Here is a 13,598-nt window from a genome sequence, read left to right as displayed (position 1 = left end):
TAGTAACAATAAATTAAAACCCCATCCTTAAGAAAACACTAATTTGAAATCAGCCGTATACTTTATAATGGAACAATCAGAACATAACATCTTAAGTAAATTTGGTCACTATGATAGTGGCTTTAGAACTTAATTAATTTATTTAATTCCAGCACCTACTCACTTACAAAAAGTCTGCAAGAAGCTTGTCAAGAAATCCCACAAGAATTTTTACTACAGAGAAGAAAGTGTAAGCTATGCAATGAGTCTGATGTATTGCACAGATGCTGATTATACATGGTAATAAAATTGACAGCTCTTCTTTGCATTTTCCCCATCTGCTTTTAAAGTAAATGGCAAAAACAGCTGTCAGAAAACAGAAAATAGATTTCAGTGATGGGACTCAGTGCAGCTCCTGAATCTGAAGAACTGCAATACACAGCCAACCCATCTCTCATCATTTGCAACATCTGCCAGGTTTAAGGGTTTTTAAAATAAGGAAAAAGTAATGATCTCCCTTTGCTACAGGAATCCTTGAGGCTATTAAACAAAGTACCTCGGTTTTATCTTTCCCAACAACTTCATCTCCAGAGTGCTTATATCCACTAAATGTTGTTTCTAACTTTAGCAGCAAAAGAATTTTGTTGAAATCTGTGCTATCATCCATGTCTAACAAAACAAAAGATACATCTTGAATGACTATATTGCTTGCACTTTAGAATTTCAGTCTCTGATTCTGTGTATTAATAAATCTGGTTGACAATTATCTAAATATTTGCATATGAAGAATCACTGACAATGTTGCCTTAAAGCTTGCCAAACTGTTAACACCCATTCTAATTGTTCTATCAAATTTTTCCTCAGGGGACCGATTATAAATGACAGACGACTCCTTAGTCTGCATTACATCAAAAAAGTAACAAGAATTGTCATTCTAAAGCTATTAAGCAATTCATTGCATTTATTCAAAAGCAAGTCCCAAACCTGCATGTATTTCATTTTTCATCTCAGATGAAAAGAGAAAGGGTCATCTCATACTCTGAACCCTACAGCACCATTAATAATGATAGGCTTTACATTCCTTAATTATTACAGATTGTAGGCAAAATGCACCACTTCTTAAAGAATTATTTGCTCAGTACTTTGGCATCTGTCAGAGCACAACTCCAGTGCAATTAGCCTGAGTCACCTAAAGTCAAGTTAAAACCTCTCTAATTAGCCTACTTTTGATGAGAGTTGCTATACTATAAAAACTACTTGAGCTGTTCAAACTATAAAGTTCACATAGGAGAGATGTAATCCTGCTACACTCTTGGCTCACCACAAGCAGTGACTTGTCAACCTGTTCTCATTGAGCAGAAACATGAGCCTGAGAATCCCACCGTTGCACAAGACCAACACTGTGGCAGGAGACCTTACTACCTCTTAAACAGGACATGGACTTACACCATAAATTTGCCACAAAAATCTAAACGAAGCTTTTTAACTGAGAATACTTTTCACAAATGGTGGCTGCTTACTGGATCATGTATTTAACAAGATGTAAACAATGAAGAAATCATTCTGAGGATGAAACACAAAATACCAAAAAGTCAATATCTCTAATTTCTTTTACAGTAACTTCACTGTTATTGCTGAGGAAAAGTTATCAGTAGTGAACAGCCATTTGTGAAAATAAAATCTGAGAGTAACAACACCTTTGGAGTGTGGCACAGCTGCCAGAGATCTATAAAGGTTTTTCTGGAATAACTAGATGGGCATTCTCAAGCTTCATTTCACGCTGTATAAAACATTCATTTGCTTCATGCTTGTGTTATTTTCTCTCCCTTGGCAGAGTCTGAGAGATCCTTCAAAGTGCCTCCTCTTCAATATCCACAACCCCACCTTGAGGTGGAATGGTGTTCATTCTGGCTAGTAACTACTAGTGTCTCTGGAAACCAGCCCAGGTTTCACAAGTTCTTTGTCCAGCTGTTGTGTTCTGTGTCTCTCTATACTCTTGATTGCTGAAATTATTCTCTTTCTTCTGAATTTTATTAATTTTTAAGATAGGACACAAGGGTAGGAAGATAGCTAAAGATGTGTGTGAACAATGGCAATGTAGAGCACATGCTAGTAAGAACAGGTTAAATTTTCTATTTACATAAAATGTTTGACAACTAAAATCTGTTAGGAAAAGAAAACAACCAACCAACCAACAAAAAACAAACAAGCAAGCATAAAGCCACATGATCTACCTGTAATTTTCAAATTAGGAAGATATTTGAGTAAGAGCATGACACATCATTTCTCTCCTGTGTGTTAAGCAGAAAGGATTAGCTATCAAATTAGCAAAACCATGTACTTCTGAGGCAGTCATGTGCAATATATTTTAAGTTTTGCCTGAGAAATATTAAAGTAGGAATCCGAAAGATAATTTAAATGTAATTCAGTGAAATCTGCATTAGTAAAATTAAATATATTAAGGTAAAAAGGCAATACCCCAATAGATTCCTTTATTTCATATTTATACATTGCCTCATGGATAATGAATTTTTCATAATTCACATGTAATTATTTTATGAAATTCTATGCATATATCACATGAAAATGTTAAGATTTTAGCAAATTTCTACATTTTTTATAAAGCAAACAAGCTATTTTGTTTTATATTGCAATGGACATAAATACTGGTTTTATTAGGATATAATGACCTTCCACCAATCAAAGTATATAAACTGAGCGTGACTTGTGACAGGGAATGGCATAAATACCTTTCTCGCAAAACGATGAAGTAATACTAGGTTTATTTTCATGCAAAGGTTTTCAAAGTTAATGTCCCTGTTTGCATTAACAGACTAAACATGGCCAGGATGGCCTTTAAAATTAGGTGCTGTACAATGTGGAAAAGTTCAGTCACAGAGTACATTGATAGTAAATTTTAGTTTCATGTCAGCTATTTTGTACCAGATATTTCCACTGCATTTAAGAACACTTTTTGGTCCTCCTCCATATGTGAAGCTATAATCCTTCTGAGTAAACTTCTAGGAAAAAGATAAGTGTATAAACTAATACATTATAACTAATAACAATGCATCTAAAAAACATGTACTCTTATTTAATACAAACTTCTGGACATAAAGATGCAGCAACTTTTGAGCAAAACAGAAGCAAAAGCTCTATATTTCACTGAAAAATGGACTGCCTCTCTAGTCCACTAGTAAGAAATTTGAATATCAAGTCCAATGCATAAGGCAGGATTGGTCTTTAAAACCTCTGGGAAGAAAAGAGGATAAAAGAAGATTTGAAGAAAAGCACACATGAAGTACAGTTGAAGCATATATAAGAAAAGTTAATTTAAAAAACATGGCAGCTAATGAAGTTACTCAGAAGTTTTGAAAGTTAGATTAAAAACTGAGAAAACATTAGGTAGAACGTGAATTTGTCCATGGGGCATTTAGCAAATCACAACATCTCCACAAAGTTCTTATCTTTAATGTAATCTATTTTAATCCAGTAATTTCTGAAAATTCAAAAATTTGGCACATTTTTCTGGCTTCCTACTGACCAAAGTATGCATTCATGAACAACCAAATATGACATTATTTTTCTTATCCAGAAGTATTTTCACTTGACACCTGCATATAATGTCAGTATTGTATGCATTTGTTATGTCAGGAATTAAGAAAAAGTTTTGATAAATCAGAAAAGTTTCAAAACGAGCTGTAATTAGAATTAAATGGCTGTGAAAAATTTTATTGTGAAACCAAACAAGCTCTCTGTTTAAGGTAGCATCAGAAGGTTAACACATGTTTTCTGGAAAAAGACACATATAATTAGAGAGGATTCTTTCAAACTACTGAGAACAATACAGAGTGATACAAAGCTAATGGCTATGTGTATATGTATGTATGTGTGTGTATATATATATATATATATATATATATATATATATATATATATATAAAAACTAGCTTGGCAAAACCTTCCCAGAACTTCATTACTTCACTGGATATGCAAGACTTCAATCTGACAGCTTAACTATTTAAGAAGTAAATTATATTTAAGTACTGACATTATGTGCAAGTCATGAAAAGACCAATGTTTTAGTTTAAACTAGAGAGCAGAAACAAATGCAGACACTGGAAAACAATCATCAGTTTAATGTCTTGTAACTTGCTGCATCCTCCCCTCAGCATTCAGACCCATTCCTTTCAAGCTGTGAAGATGCAGGGTTTGCTCTCATTTCTGTCAGGCTACTGTAGATAGCCAAATCACACTTTGAACTGCTAAATATAGAGAAAGCTGCCTTATCTCTGATGTTTCAGTTTTCATTCTATGTGAGTCTTTGAACTGCCTTCAATAAATTATCGTGGTTTAAGCCCAGCCAGTAACTAAGAAACACACAGCCACTCACTCATTCCCCTTTTTTCCCTGCTCTCTCCAGGCGGGATGGGAAGAACTGAAAGAATGCCCTGTGAGTTGAGATAAGAACAGTCCAATAACTAAAATATAATATAAAACAACTAATAATAATAATGATAAAGGAAATAACAAGGTGAGAGAACATAAAACTGAAAGGGGAAAAGGAAAAGAAAACAATAAACACAAGTGATGCACAATACAATTGTTCACTACCCAACTGATGTGATGACCTTTAGGGTGACTCCCCCCAGTTTATATACTGGGCATTATGTGTTGTGGTATGGAATACCCCTTTGGCTGGTTTGGGTCAGGTGTTCTGTCTCTGCTTCCTCCTAGATTCTTGTGTCCCTCTTCACTGGCAGAGCATGAGAGACTGTAAAATTCTTGATCAAAGTAAGTGCTACTTAGCAACAACTAAAATGTTGGTGTGTTACCAGCGTTGTTCTCAGGCTAAAGCCTAAACATATAAATGTGCTTAAACCCTTCCCAAGTGACTTTTCTCTGTAAAGGGTCATCCTTAGGGTCATCTTTGCATCTCAATGTAAGAGTGTCACTGTCAAATAGCTAATTATTTAAGGCTATAAGGCTATACTTCACACTTTTAGCTAAGGGTGAATTTTAAAAAAAACCAGAAATGGTGAAACTGTACACATGCCAAACTTAGCTTGGGAAAGATAAATACATGGAGCTTCCAGTTCCCAAATAAGAATCCTCAATTATGTAAAGCACTTCTGCAGTGTCTGCAGTGTGATCAGGTCACTTGTCACTCTGTCTTGGTGAAGTCCATCTGTCAAGTTCAGTTCTGTCAAATCTCATTTCCTTTCCCCTCTTTTGCTTCTTCTTCTTCCCCTTCCTCTCCTTATCCTTTCTCCCCCACCTTCTCCCCACCCCTTCTCCTTTAATATAATTTGAGTGTTACTGTGTGAAACAACCTTAGGAGTGTTTAATCCTGCTTAATATCACATGGCTCACAAAGATGTAGTTGAGTTCTTGACATAATATGGAATCATTAATCAAAAGACTTAGGAAAACAAAGTATAAGGGAGAATAAGGAAACAGGGAGGAATATGAAAACATGAAGAAAACCACTAAAAATCAGGAAGATAAGATGAGACAAGACTGATGGGACAACTTAAGAAATTCATGGGAAATGTATATATAGTTACCATGTAACAACTGTACAGCTTCAGTTTTAGCATTCAAACATTAGAAAGCTCCATTCACAAGAAAGAACAACGTTATCTTCAAGGCAAGAGTAATTAGAAAGTCAGCTGCTTAGTTAACAATGGCTACCTTCCAGTCACCCTGCCCTCCAGCAAACCTTCCTCTTCCCCAAAATACCATTGTAGTGACTGCTATCTTTCTAAAAAAGAAACAAATTTAATTAAGTGCTTCCTTTGATTAATTAAATGGTTTTAATATAAACAAAATTAAGGAAAAAGATCAATTTAAGTCCACACTTTTCTGCTTAAAAAAATCATTTATATAAAGCTGTGGCCATCAGAGCAGGTAATTCCTCCCTTTACTAGAAACAGTCATCGCAATTGTATTTATCTTCTTTTATTCATAATACTACAGTAAGGAAAGAAGGTTTAGAACCACTTAGACTTGTAGTCCAAGCCACAAAAGAGAAAATCAGAAGAATACAGGAGCAGCATTTTCGTGAGGTAGTCTTGCTCATTAATGGCTTTTTAGCCTCTTCTTTCAAAAGAAGAACCTGTCACTTACTCACACCATTCTGAGAAGGTACTAGTACAATTAATAGAACTGTTGCTGGATCACTCTTTCATGGTTTCTGATTCTCTGATAGAACATGTGCCAAAAAAGGCCCTATTTGAAGGGAACCAGAGTTGTTTCTGCTGATCATTCAAAGAATTTTCACGCAGAGGGTCAATTTTAAAATGCAACCAAGTGAAAAGAGATTAACAGTGCTGCAAATCTAAAATGTGGAAGGAATGACAGCACAGAGGCTGATAAATGCTATTGCCACTGGAAAGGCTATGCTTTCTAAAATCAACTAAACTAATAGTTTTGAACCTTAAGAATTACCTTTAATGCCTTTAATATATGAGCTGTATGACAAAGGTGGAAAGGCCTAGGTGCGTTAGACCACTGGAGTTGGTTAAGCTCAATAGACCGAACATGCCAATGAAAGAGCATCCCATAAAGATTTCTGGAAAACGGGACAGGTTAAACAAATATAAATCAACTTAAATGTTGATGTTTCTAATGAATGAATAATGAATCATGCTTGGCTTAAGTCAAGACAAAAATGCAAAAGTAAGGCACAGTAAGTAATAAAACTATGAAGACTATCAATATACAATATTTATGGGCAATGTATTTTGCCTCGCAATATTTGCAATACAGACATTAAAATAATAGGGTTAATATTAGGGAATTTTTTTTAAAGTTTAAAGTTACACAAATGTTTCCTGCCTGTCATTTATGGCATGAAATGTTCCCATTTAACTCAGTGGCAAAGGTGCACCTGTGCACGTTTTTAATTCTGTGCTTTCTGCAGCATGAGTAGGTGCACTAAAACTGGGTAGTCTTAGTGCTCCACCAATTATTTTGTTTTTTCAAATATATATGGAATATTAAATATTTCTTTCTCAAATAATATTACATTGATTGAGCAGACCCTGGAAAGAAAAGCTTAGGTATTCTTACTTAGCTGTGTGTAAGTTTATTTACATAATAAAGAGAAGAATTAATTTTGCTGAAAGGGTGTAACTGGTACAGATAGAATTGTATTAAGTCAATAAAGATTAAGAATTGCATTTACTGAGATGCTGAATACTTAATTTTGCTCTGAGCTTTATCGCACTAGAAGGAAAAAAAGAGGACACCACAGGATTTGTTCTCCTTCCATTTTCACTGGCAGCTACTTGAAGATAAGCAGTCCTGTTACTGAAGGCGTCTTCCCAAGAGGCACTTGGCAGACAATGCATTGCCTGATAATTGACTTCATGTAACGGGAACTGGAAGTTTTAGCCAACTGACTTTCGTACCAATTGAGATGTCAGACAGCAGTATGACAAAACTGTCCCAGCAACAGTCTGACAGTCACCTGTACATCCAATGCAATGGAACAAAACAACATTTTGGAAACTTGTTCTGCCTCCTCCAGCTCTCACCAACAAGGAATGCCTGCTCATTCCTCAACCACTTCAACTTCCAGTGCAAAATCGTGTTTCTTAATGGTTTAGGGGCTACCACACCAAATTCAGAAACGGAGGGCTGCAGTGCAGTGCAAGCACATGGTTTCCTTGCCAGCTTTGCTACAGAAGCAGTAGCCATCAGCAGAGAAGACAGCTTCTACTGTCTTAAAATGTCATCCCAAAACAGCTGTGCAGCAGAACTATCACAGCAAGGCAAAGTCAGCATCGGTATTAGACTCTAAACAGAAAGCTTTTTCTGTTCTCCAAAGATCTAACTCAGAGCTTTAACATGGAAAATTTTACTCAATTGAAACTGTCAGTGTTTAATACTTCAGAAATTCAACATTATATTTAAAGGTTTTTTTACCATATTATTTAGATGCAAGTTAATTTATCAACCCCCCGGGGGTAAAGAAAAGCATAAAATTGTCAAGGTACACTTTAAACCTACTTATATACACCAGAAGGACAGAGAATAACATGATTAATACCATTTAGATTTTAGGCAGCATTGTCCCAGATGGACTGAGAATGTAATGAATACAAGGTATTTTCATGTAGAAACAGATCAAACAACATTTTATTTAAAGGAAGTTTGTGTTGAGCAAAAATAAATCAGTGCTTCATAGGGTACCAAGGAGTTCACCAAGGAGGTTAGGCTTTCCATTGAGAGAAGGATGGAAGAAATGGATGGAGAACATGGCAAAACATCACAAAACCATGAGCATGCATTGAAGGTAAATTTCAGAAGAACCTCAAGAAAAAAAAGAAAAAAGTATTATGCACCATCAAAAACTAAATATGGATTATATTCTTATTAGGAGTAACCTGCTCTTGTCAAGAGTAACCTGTGAAATAAGAGGCTGAAATGGATGAAAGAATGAAATGTAACAAAAATAAGTTGTCAAATTTTAAGTAACTCCATAATGGAGGGCTGACAATAAAGTTTCATGTCAGCCGCATGGGAAGAGGTTATTCACATGAGGTACAACAGAGAAAAGGCAAAAGGCAGAAAAGGCACCAGAGGTGTTGGTGGATCATGAAGTTTTTTCAAGCTTAACATGATATGCTGGTAGTACTCATCACCGGATTCTACAAATACAGGTTATAAACAGGTGACAATATCATAGGGCAGAGAAACTAGTCCAGAGAAAGGGGATTTGAAAGTATTATGGATTTATCAAATGTTCCTGTCAATGAAGTATAATGATAATATTCAGTTTTCTCATTACACTTACATTCACTTGTATGTATCTGTTCAATATAAAACAAAAAAAGTTTAGCTTTCTATTGCTCTATCCACTATTATGCCAGCTTTTGAATTAATGTAAGTTCATATATATGTCTTACGGCATCAATGGTACTATTTAACTGCAAAATACTATTTAGCCTGAACTTACAAACTAGATACAATACACAAGAGATAACAGAGAGTTTACACTATACAATTATAAACTATATACATTAAAGCACAGTGTATATACTCCACATATTTATATCAGCAAATACATACATATTTATCTATATTAATGATTATGCATCTCATAATGCAAAATGGCCTCACTCTGTGATTTGAAGGCTAGCAGGAAGTATTGAGCCTCACTTTGCAATCTGTTAAATTTCTTAGCCAAATGCTGGAGGCCTTGCTATGCTTTTACTATCTTTTCCTCTCCAGGCCACTAAAATGCTGAAGGTCATACCAGTCCATGCTTAGCAGCATTTGTTATATAGAAAGTATAATAAACAAATTAGTAGAAAGCACATTCCTATTCTGTAAATTCCCATTTGCTTTTTACTTTAAGCACATTTCTTTTGACAGTGGATTTACAGTCAACTTGCAACTTCCACATTGTGTTGTTTCTTTGGGAGTGATGACCCTTAAAATACAGACTCAGGACCACCCTTGCAATCCCTACTACCAAATTTCTTAAGGAAGTACAGATGCTAACTTCACATACCCACTGCAAATTATGTACATCTAAAAGTCATGCAGAAGCCAGTCTTCTAGTGTCTGTAATCACTATTCATTCAGTGGTTAGCAGCAGAAATATAGTGGGAAATGTTGGAAATATACTCTCCACTTATTTCCTGCAATATTTTTCCTTCCTTTTCATGCACACACATGTACATGCAAGTAAAAAAGCCAGTAAACAGCTCAATGAAAATCGTCTGTGCAGCCTTCCAAGGAACTGTGCAGGGATTTTCTGAAGTAGTCATTTTATTTGCCAGCAGAGGATTTTTTTCTGAGAGAGGTGAAAGGTAGAAGTGTTTGTATTATATAGCAGAATGACTGAATTGGGTCAGATAAGGTCAGCCAGCTCAGCCTTAACAGCGGTAATAATGAAGATGAGAGATGTGATTATTATTCAGATCGTAAGAAGAAACCATAGTAGTTCCAATTCTGTGAAGTTCAAAACACAGGTCAAAAATCAACAAACCATATGATTGTCTACAAATTCTTAAACTGCACTTTATTTCTTAAAATCTCATTGTGGACACTCATTCTTGAACCTTCAAGAAGATCTTACATACAAAAGAATGTATGCTCTGGAAATCTCTTCCCTTTCACTTCCAAGTATCTGTTTCCCTCACTTCCCCTATCTGAAATTCTTAGTGTCATCTTATATCATCAAGGTGCTCACAAGCTTTTTATTCTGAATACTCTCTCCAACTCATTTACTTCTAGACAGACCTTCCTTACCAGGCTGTTTGCATAGCTACTTTCCCACTATTTCCCTAAAGGGAACTCCTGTTTCCCTTCCAAAACACAGCTTCCACCATCCCCAGTGTAGAAAAATGCTCATGCTGATGAGCCCCTGCCCATCACTTCAGCAAGCTCACCTTCTGCTTGGATTTCTCCCCTTCAAAGAAGACAATGCAAAAATAACTTTCCTTCTGTGCCCTCAGAACCTCTCAGCCACATTGCTCTTGAAGCCTGCAGGCCCTATAGCACCTTTGCTATAACCTATGCTAAGGACATTGCTGTACTTTTTGTAAACTTTTTTGCTTTATATGACAAGTCACACAACCTTATTAGCATGCATGCTCTTCTATACACAAGTATATGGTATCAACATGATGACTATACCACAGATCCCATTCAACCACCTTAGTTTTGCCTTCCCAGATTACCCTCTGTTTTAGCAGATTACTGCTACTGCTACTGCTACTAATCAGTAGCAGCAGAATTATCTATTACTACAGATACTGTTTTAGCAGAATACTAATTATGGGCAATATAGGTTGCTCATCTTTCATGCAAAAATATACTTCTCTAATAGCGAGTCTGACAAATAAAGTGACTGAAAGAAAGTGTCAAAGTGTCATTGTTTAACCCCCGCCAGCAACTCAACTCCACGCAGCTGCTCACTCACAACCCCAACAACGGGATGGAAGATGTAATCAGAAAGGTAAAGTGAGAAAACTCATGGGTTGAGATGAAGACAATTTAACAGGTAAAGCAAAAGCTGTGCACACAAGCAAAGCAACTCAAGGAATTTGTTCACCACTTCTCACAAAAAGGACATGGAACTGTTGGAACAAGTCCAGAGAAGGGCCATGAGGATGATCAGGGGACTGGAGCACCTCCTGTATGAAGACAGCCTGAGGAAGTTGGGCTGTTCAGCCTGGAGAAGAGAAGGCTGCGTGGAGACCTCATAGCAGCCTTCCAGTATCTGAAGGGGGCCTATAGGGATGCTGGGGAGGGACTCTTCATTAGGGACTGTAGTGATAGGACAATGGGTAAGGGGTTAAAACTTAAACAGGGGAAGTTTAGGTTGGATATAAGAAGGAAATTCTTTCCTGTTAGGGTGGTGAGGCACTGGAATGGGTTGCCCAGGGAGGTTGTGAATGCTCCATCCCTGGCAGTGTTCAAGGCCAGGTTGGACGAGGCCTTGGGTAATATGATTTAGCGTAAGGTGTCCCTGCCCATGGCAGGGGGGTTGGAACTTGATGATCTTAAGGTCCTTTCCAACCCTAACGATTCTATGATTCTATGATTCTCATAGGCAGGCAGGTTTTCAGCTATCTCCAGGAAAGCAGGGCTCTGTCACACATAATAGTTACTTGGGAACAAAAATGGCATCACTCCCAACATCCCCTCCTTCATTCTTCTTCCCCCAGCTTTAAATGCTGAGCATGACATCACATGGTACAGGATGTTAGTTGGGGTCAGCTGTCCTAGCTGTGTCACCTCACAATTCCTTGTGCACTCCAAGCCTACTTGCTGGTGTGGTGGTGTGAGGAGCAGAAAAGGCCTTGACTTGGTGTAAGCACTGCTGAGCAGTAACAATAACATCCCTGTATTACCAACACTGTTTTCAGCACAAATCCCAAGCATAGGCCCATACCAGCTACTACGAAAAAACTTAACTCTAACCCAGCCAAAACCATCACAGTAAGCAACCCTGAAGGCAAAGAGATTTATAGCTTGCAGTGAAAAATACACTCACTTGCAGAAAAGCAAGTATTTCCTAACTCTTTTTAAACCAAATCAGAATGCAGTTTTAACTATGGATTGTGAGTAGTACATACAAAACCAACTCCTAAGAGAACATAAAGGTCTTAAAAATTTTCATACACCTTGATATTCCTTTGATATCTGAATTTGAATGTGTATTGCAAAATTTTTACCCTACAGGATGCATTAATTTATACAAATAACAAAAAGGGATACATAGAAAAAACTGATTTCTGCAAGTTCATCCAAAAAAAAGTCAGATTACGCACATTTCAGTAATGGTTTCTGGAAGGTTTGTGGGAATCTCAGTAAGGCCTTTCCCACGACAGTCCACAATGTTGTTACTGCAGGTACATGCAGTAGGGCAATGCAAGACACTGCAGGACGGAGCCATGAAGGACTGGTGACCTGCAAAGGAAAAGTTTTTCTCTTAAAATTGCATAATACTGTCAGTATTTCAGTTTACTTCAACAGTAAAACATCACATTTTCTACTTCTTTGAAAAATTTAAGTCAGAACTTCTAGAATAAACATTGTAGCCTATCAAGATTTTTGAATTGCATTAATTTAAATACCCAGTTGATAGCAACATGCTGATACAATACTGAGAGATAAAACACAAAGGCTCAACTACCGGGCTTTCATTACATCATTACTTCTTTTGCAACTTGCATTCAAAATCATCTTGTTAAAGGCTAACTATGATCCATTTGTCACATATATTTTATTTATTCTGTGTTTTTAAAACTAATTAATAATTTATTTAGTTTTCAAAATTTCATGTAGTATTAAAAATGCATGCCAACAGAAATGAATGAACTTTGCTACAGAAAAAATGAAGTCTTGCTAGTTATGTTTTATTTAGCAACTACTTATTTGAGTATAGTTCTTGAGTTACACATCACCTACAATTTTGGAGTTAAGACATTTTCGTTCACTGACACAAAATTAAACAAAAGCTTTGACTTCCCAGTTCATACTCTGTGTTGGCTCAGCAGACTTCTTCCTCCCACAATTTACCATTCTTACTAACTCAGGTGGCTAATTCACACATCTTCCCCCCCGCCTCCCAAGTTCTTGTGCTATATGTCAAACTCAGCATTTATAATAGCACTCAAACATAACAATTTCATACTTACGAAGGTTTTAGAAAGTAAACAACTTACTATCTCTTCTTGAAAGTAAATAGATTACACATTTTATGATATATTAATGCACTCATTCTTGTATTGATTTAATGATACAGAGTCGTTATTTTGAAATGATACAGAAAGGCACAAAGGGACGAAAAAGGCATGAAACCCTCTTTTTCTTTTTTTATTAAGGTAAAAAAGCTAGAGACTGTTTTGAAATTCTGAGGGGAAAAAAACCCTTTGTGACTATGTAACCACAACTGAATCTAAGCTCTCTCTCATTGTATTTAATGTCATATATAAATATAGCAAGGGTACGTTGATAATGTAAGTTGCAGCCACTGCTGTTCCTACTTGCAACTTCAAATAGCAACTTCTCAAGTTTTAAATTACTGAAAAGTTTAGTCTTTTAAGGCCAGGCTAGATGGGGCTTTGAGCAACCTGATCTAGTGGAAAGTGTCC

The 13,598-nt window shown here is 36.4% G+C and overlaps 1 protein-coding gene across 7 annotated transcripts in view; it reads right to left on the bottom strand.

The window, feature by feature from the left end:
* SLIT2 (slit guidance ligand 2) overlaps positions 1-13,598 on the bottom strand; it is a 269,873-nt gene that overhangs the window by 75,058 nt on the left and 181,217 nt on the right. For all 7 annotated transcript variants that reach the window (XM_061470049.1, XM_061470055.1, XM_061470054.1 and 4 more), the window contains exon 9: positions 12,273-12,411. In XM_061470049.1, the coding sequence (XP_061326033.1) occupies positions 12,273-12,411 (139 nt within the window). The remainder of the gene's footprint in view (positions 1-12,272; positions 12,412-13,598) is intronic.

The sequence above is a fragment of the Pezoporus flaviventris genome, unplaced genomic scaffold, assembly GCF_033815535.1.
Source record: "Pezoporus flaviventris isolate CSIRO_AGI_PZ_B2104156 unplaced genomic scaffold, CSIRO_AGI_Pfla_v1 ptg000002l, whole genome shotgun sequence".
Classification (NCBI taxonomy): domain Eukaryota; kingdom Metazoa; phylum Chordata; class Aves; order Psittaciformes; family Psittacidae; genus Pezoporus; species Pezoporus flaviventris.
Note: the sequence above shows the minus strand (reverse complement) of the source record. Positions and strands in the feature narration are given on the sequence as shown.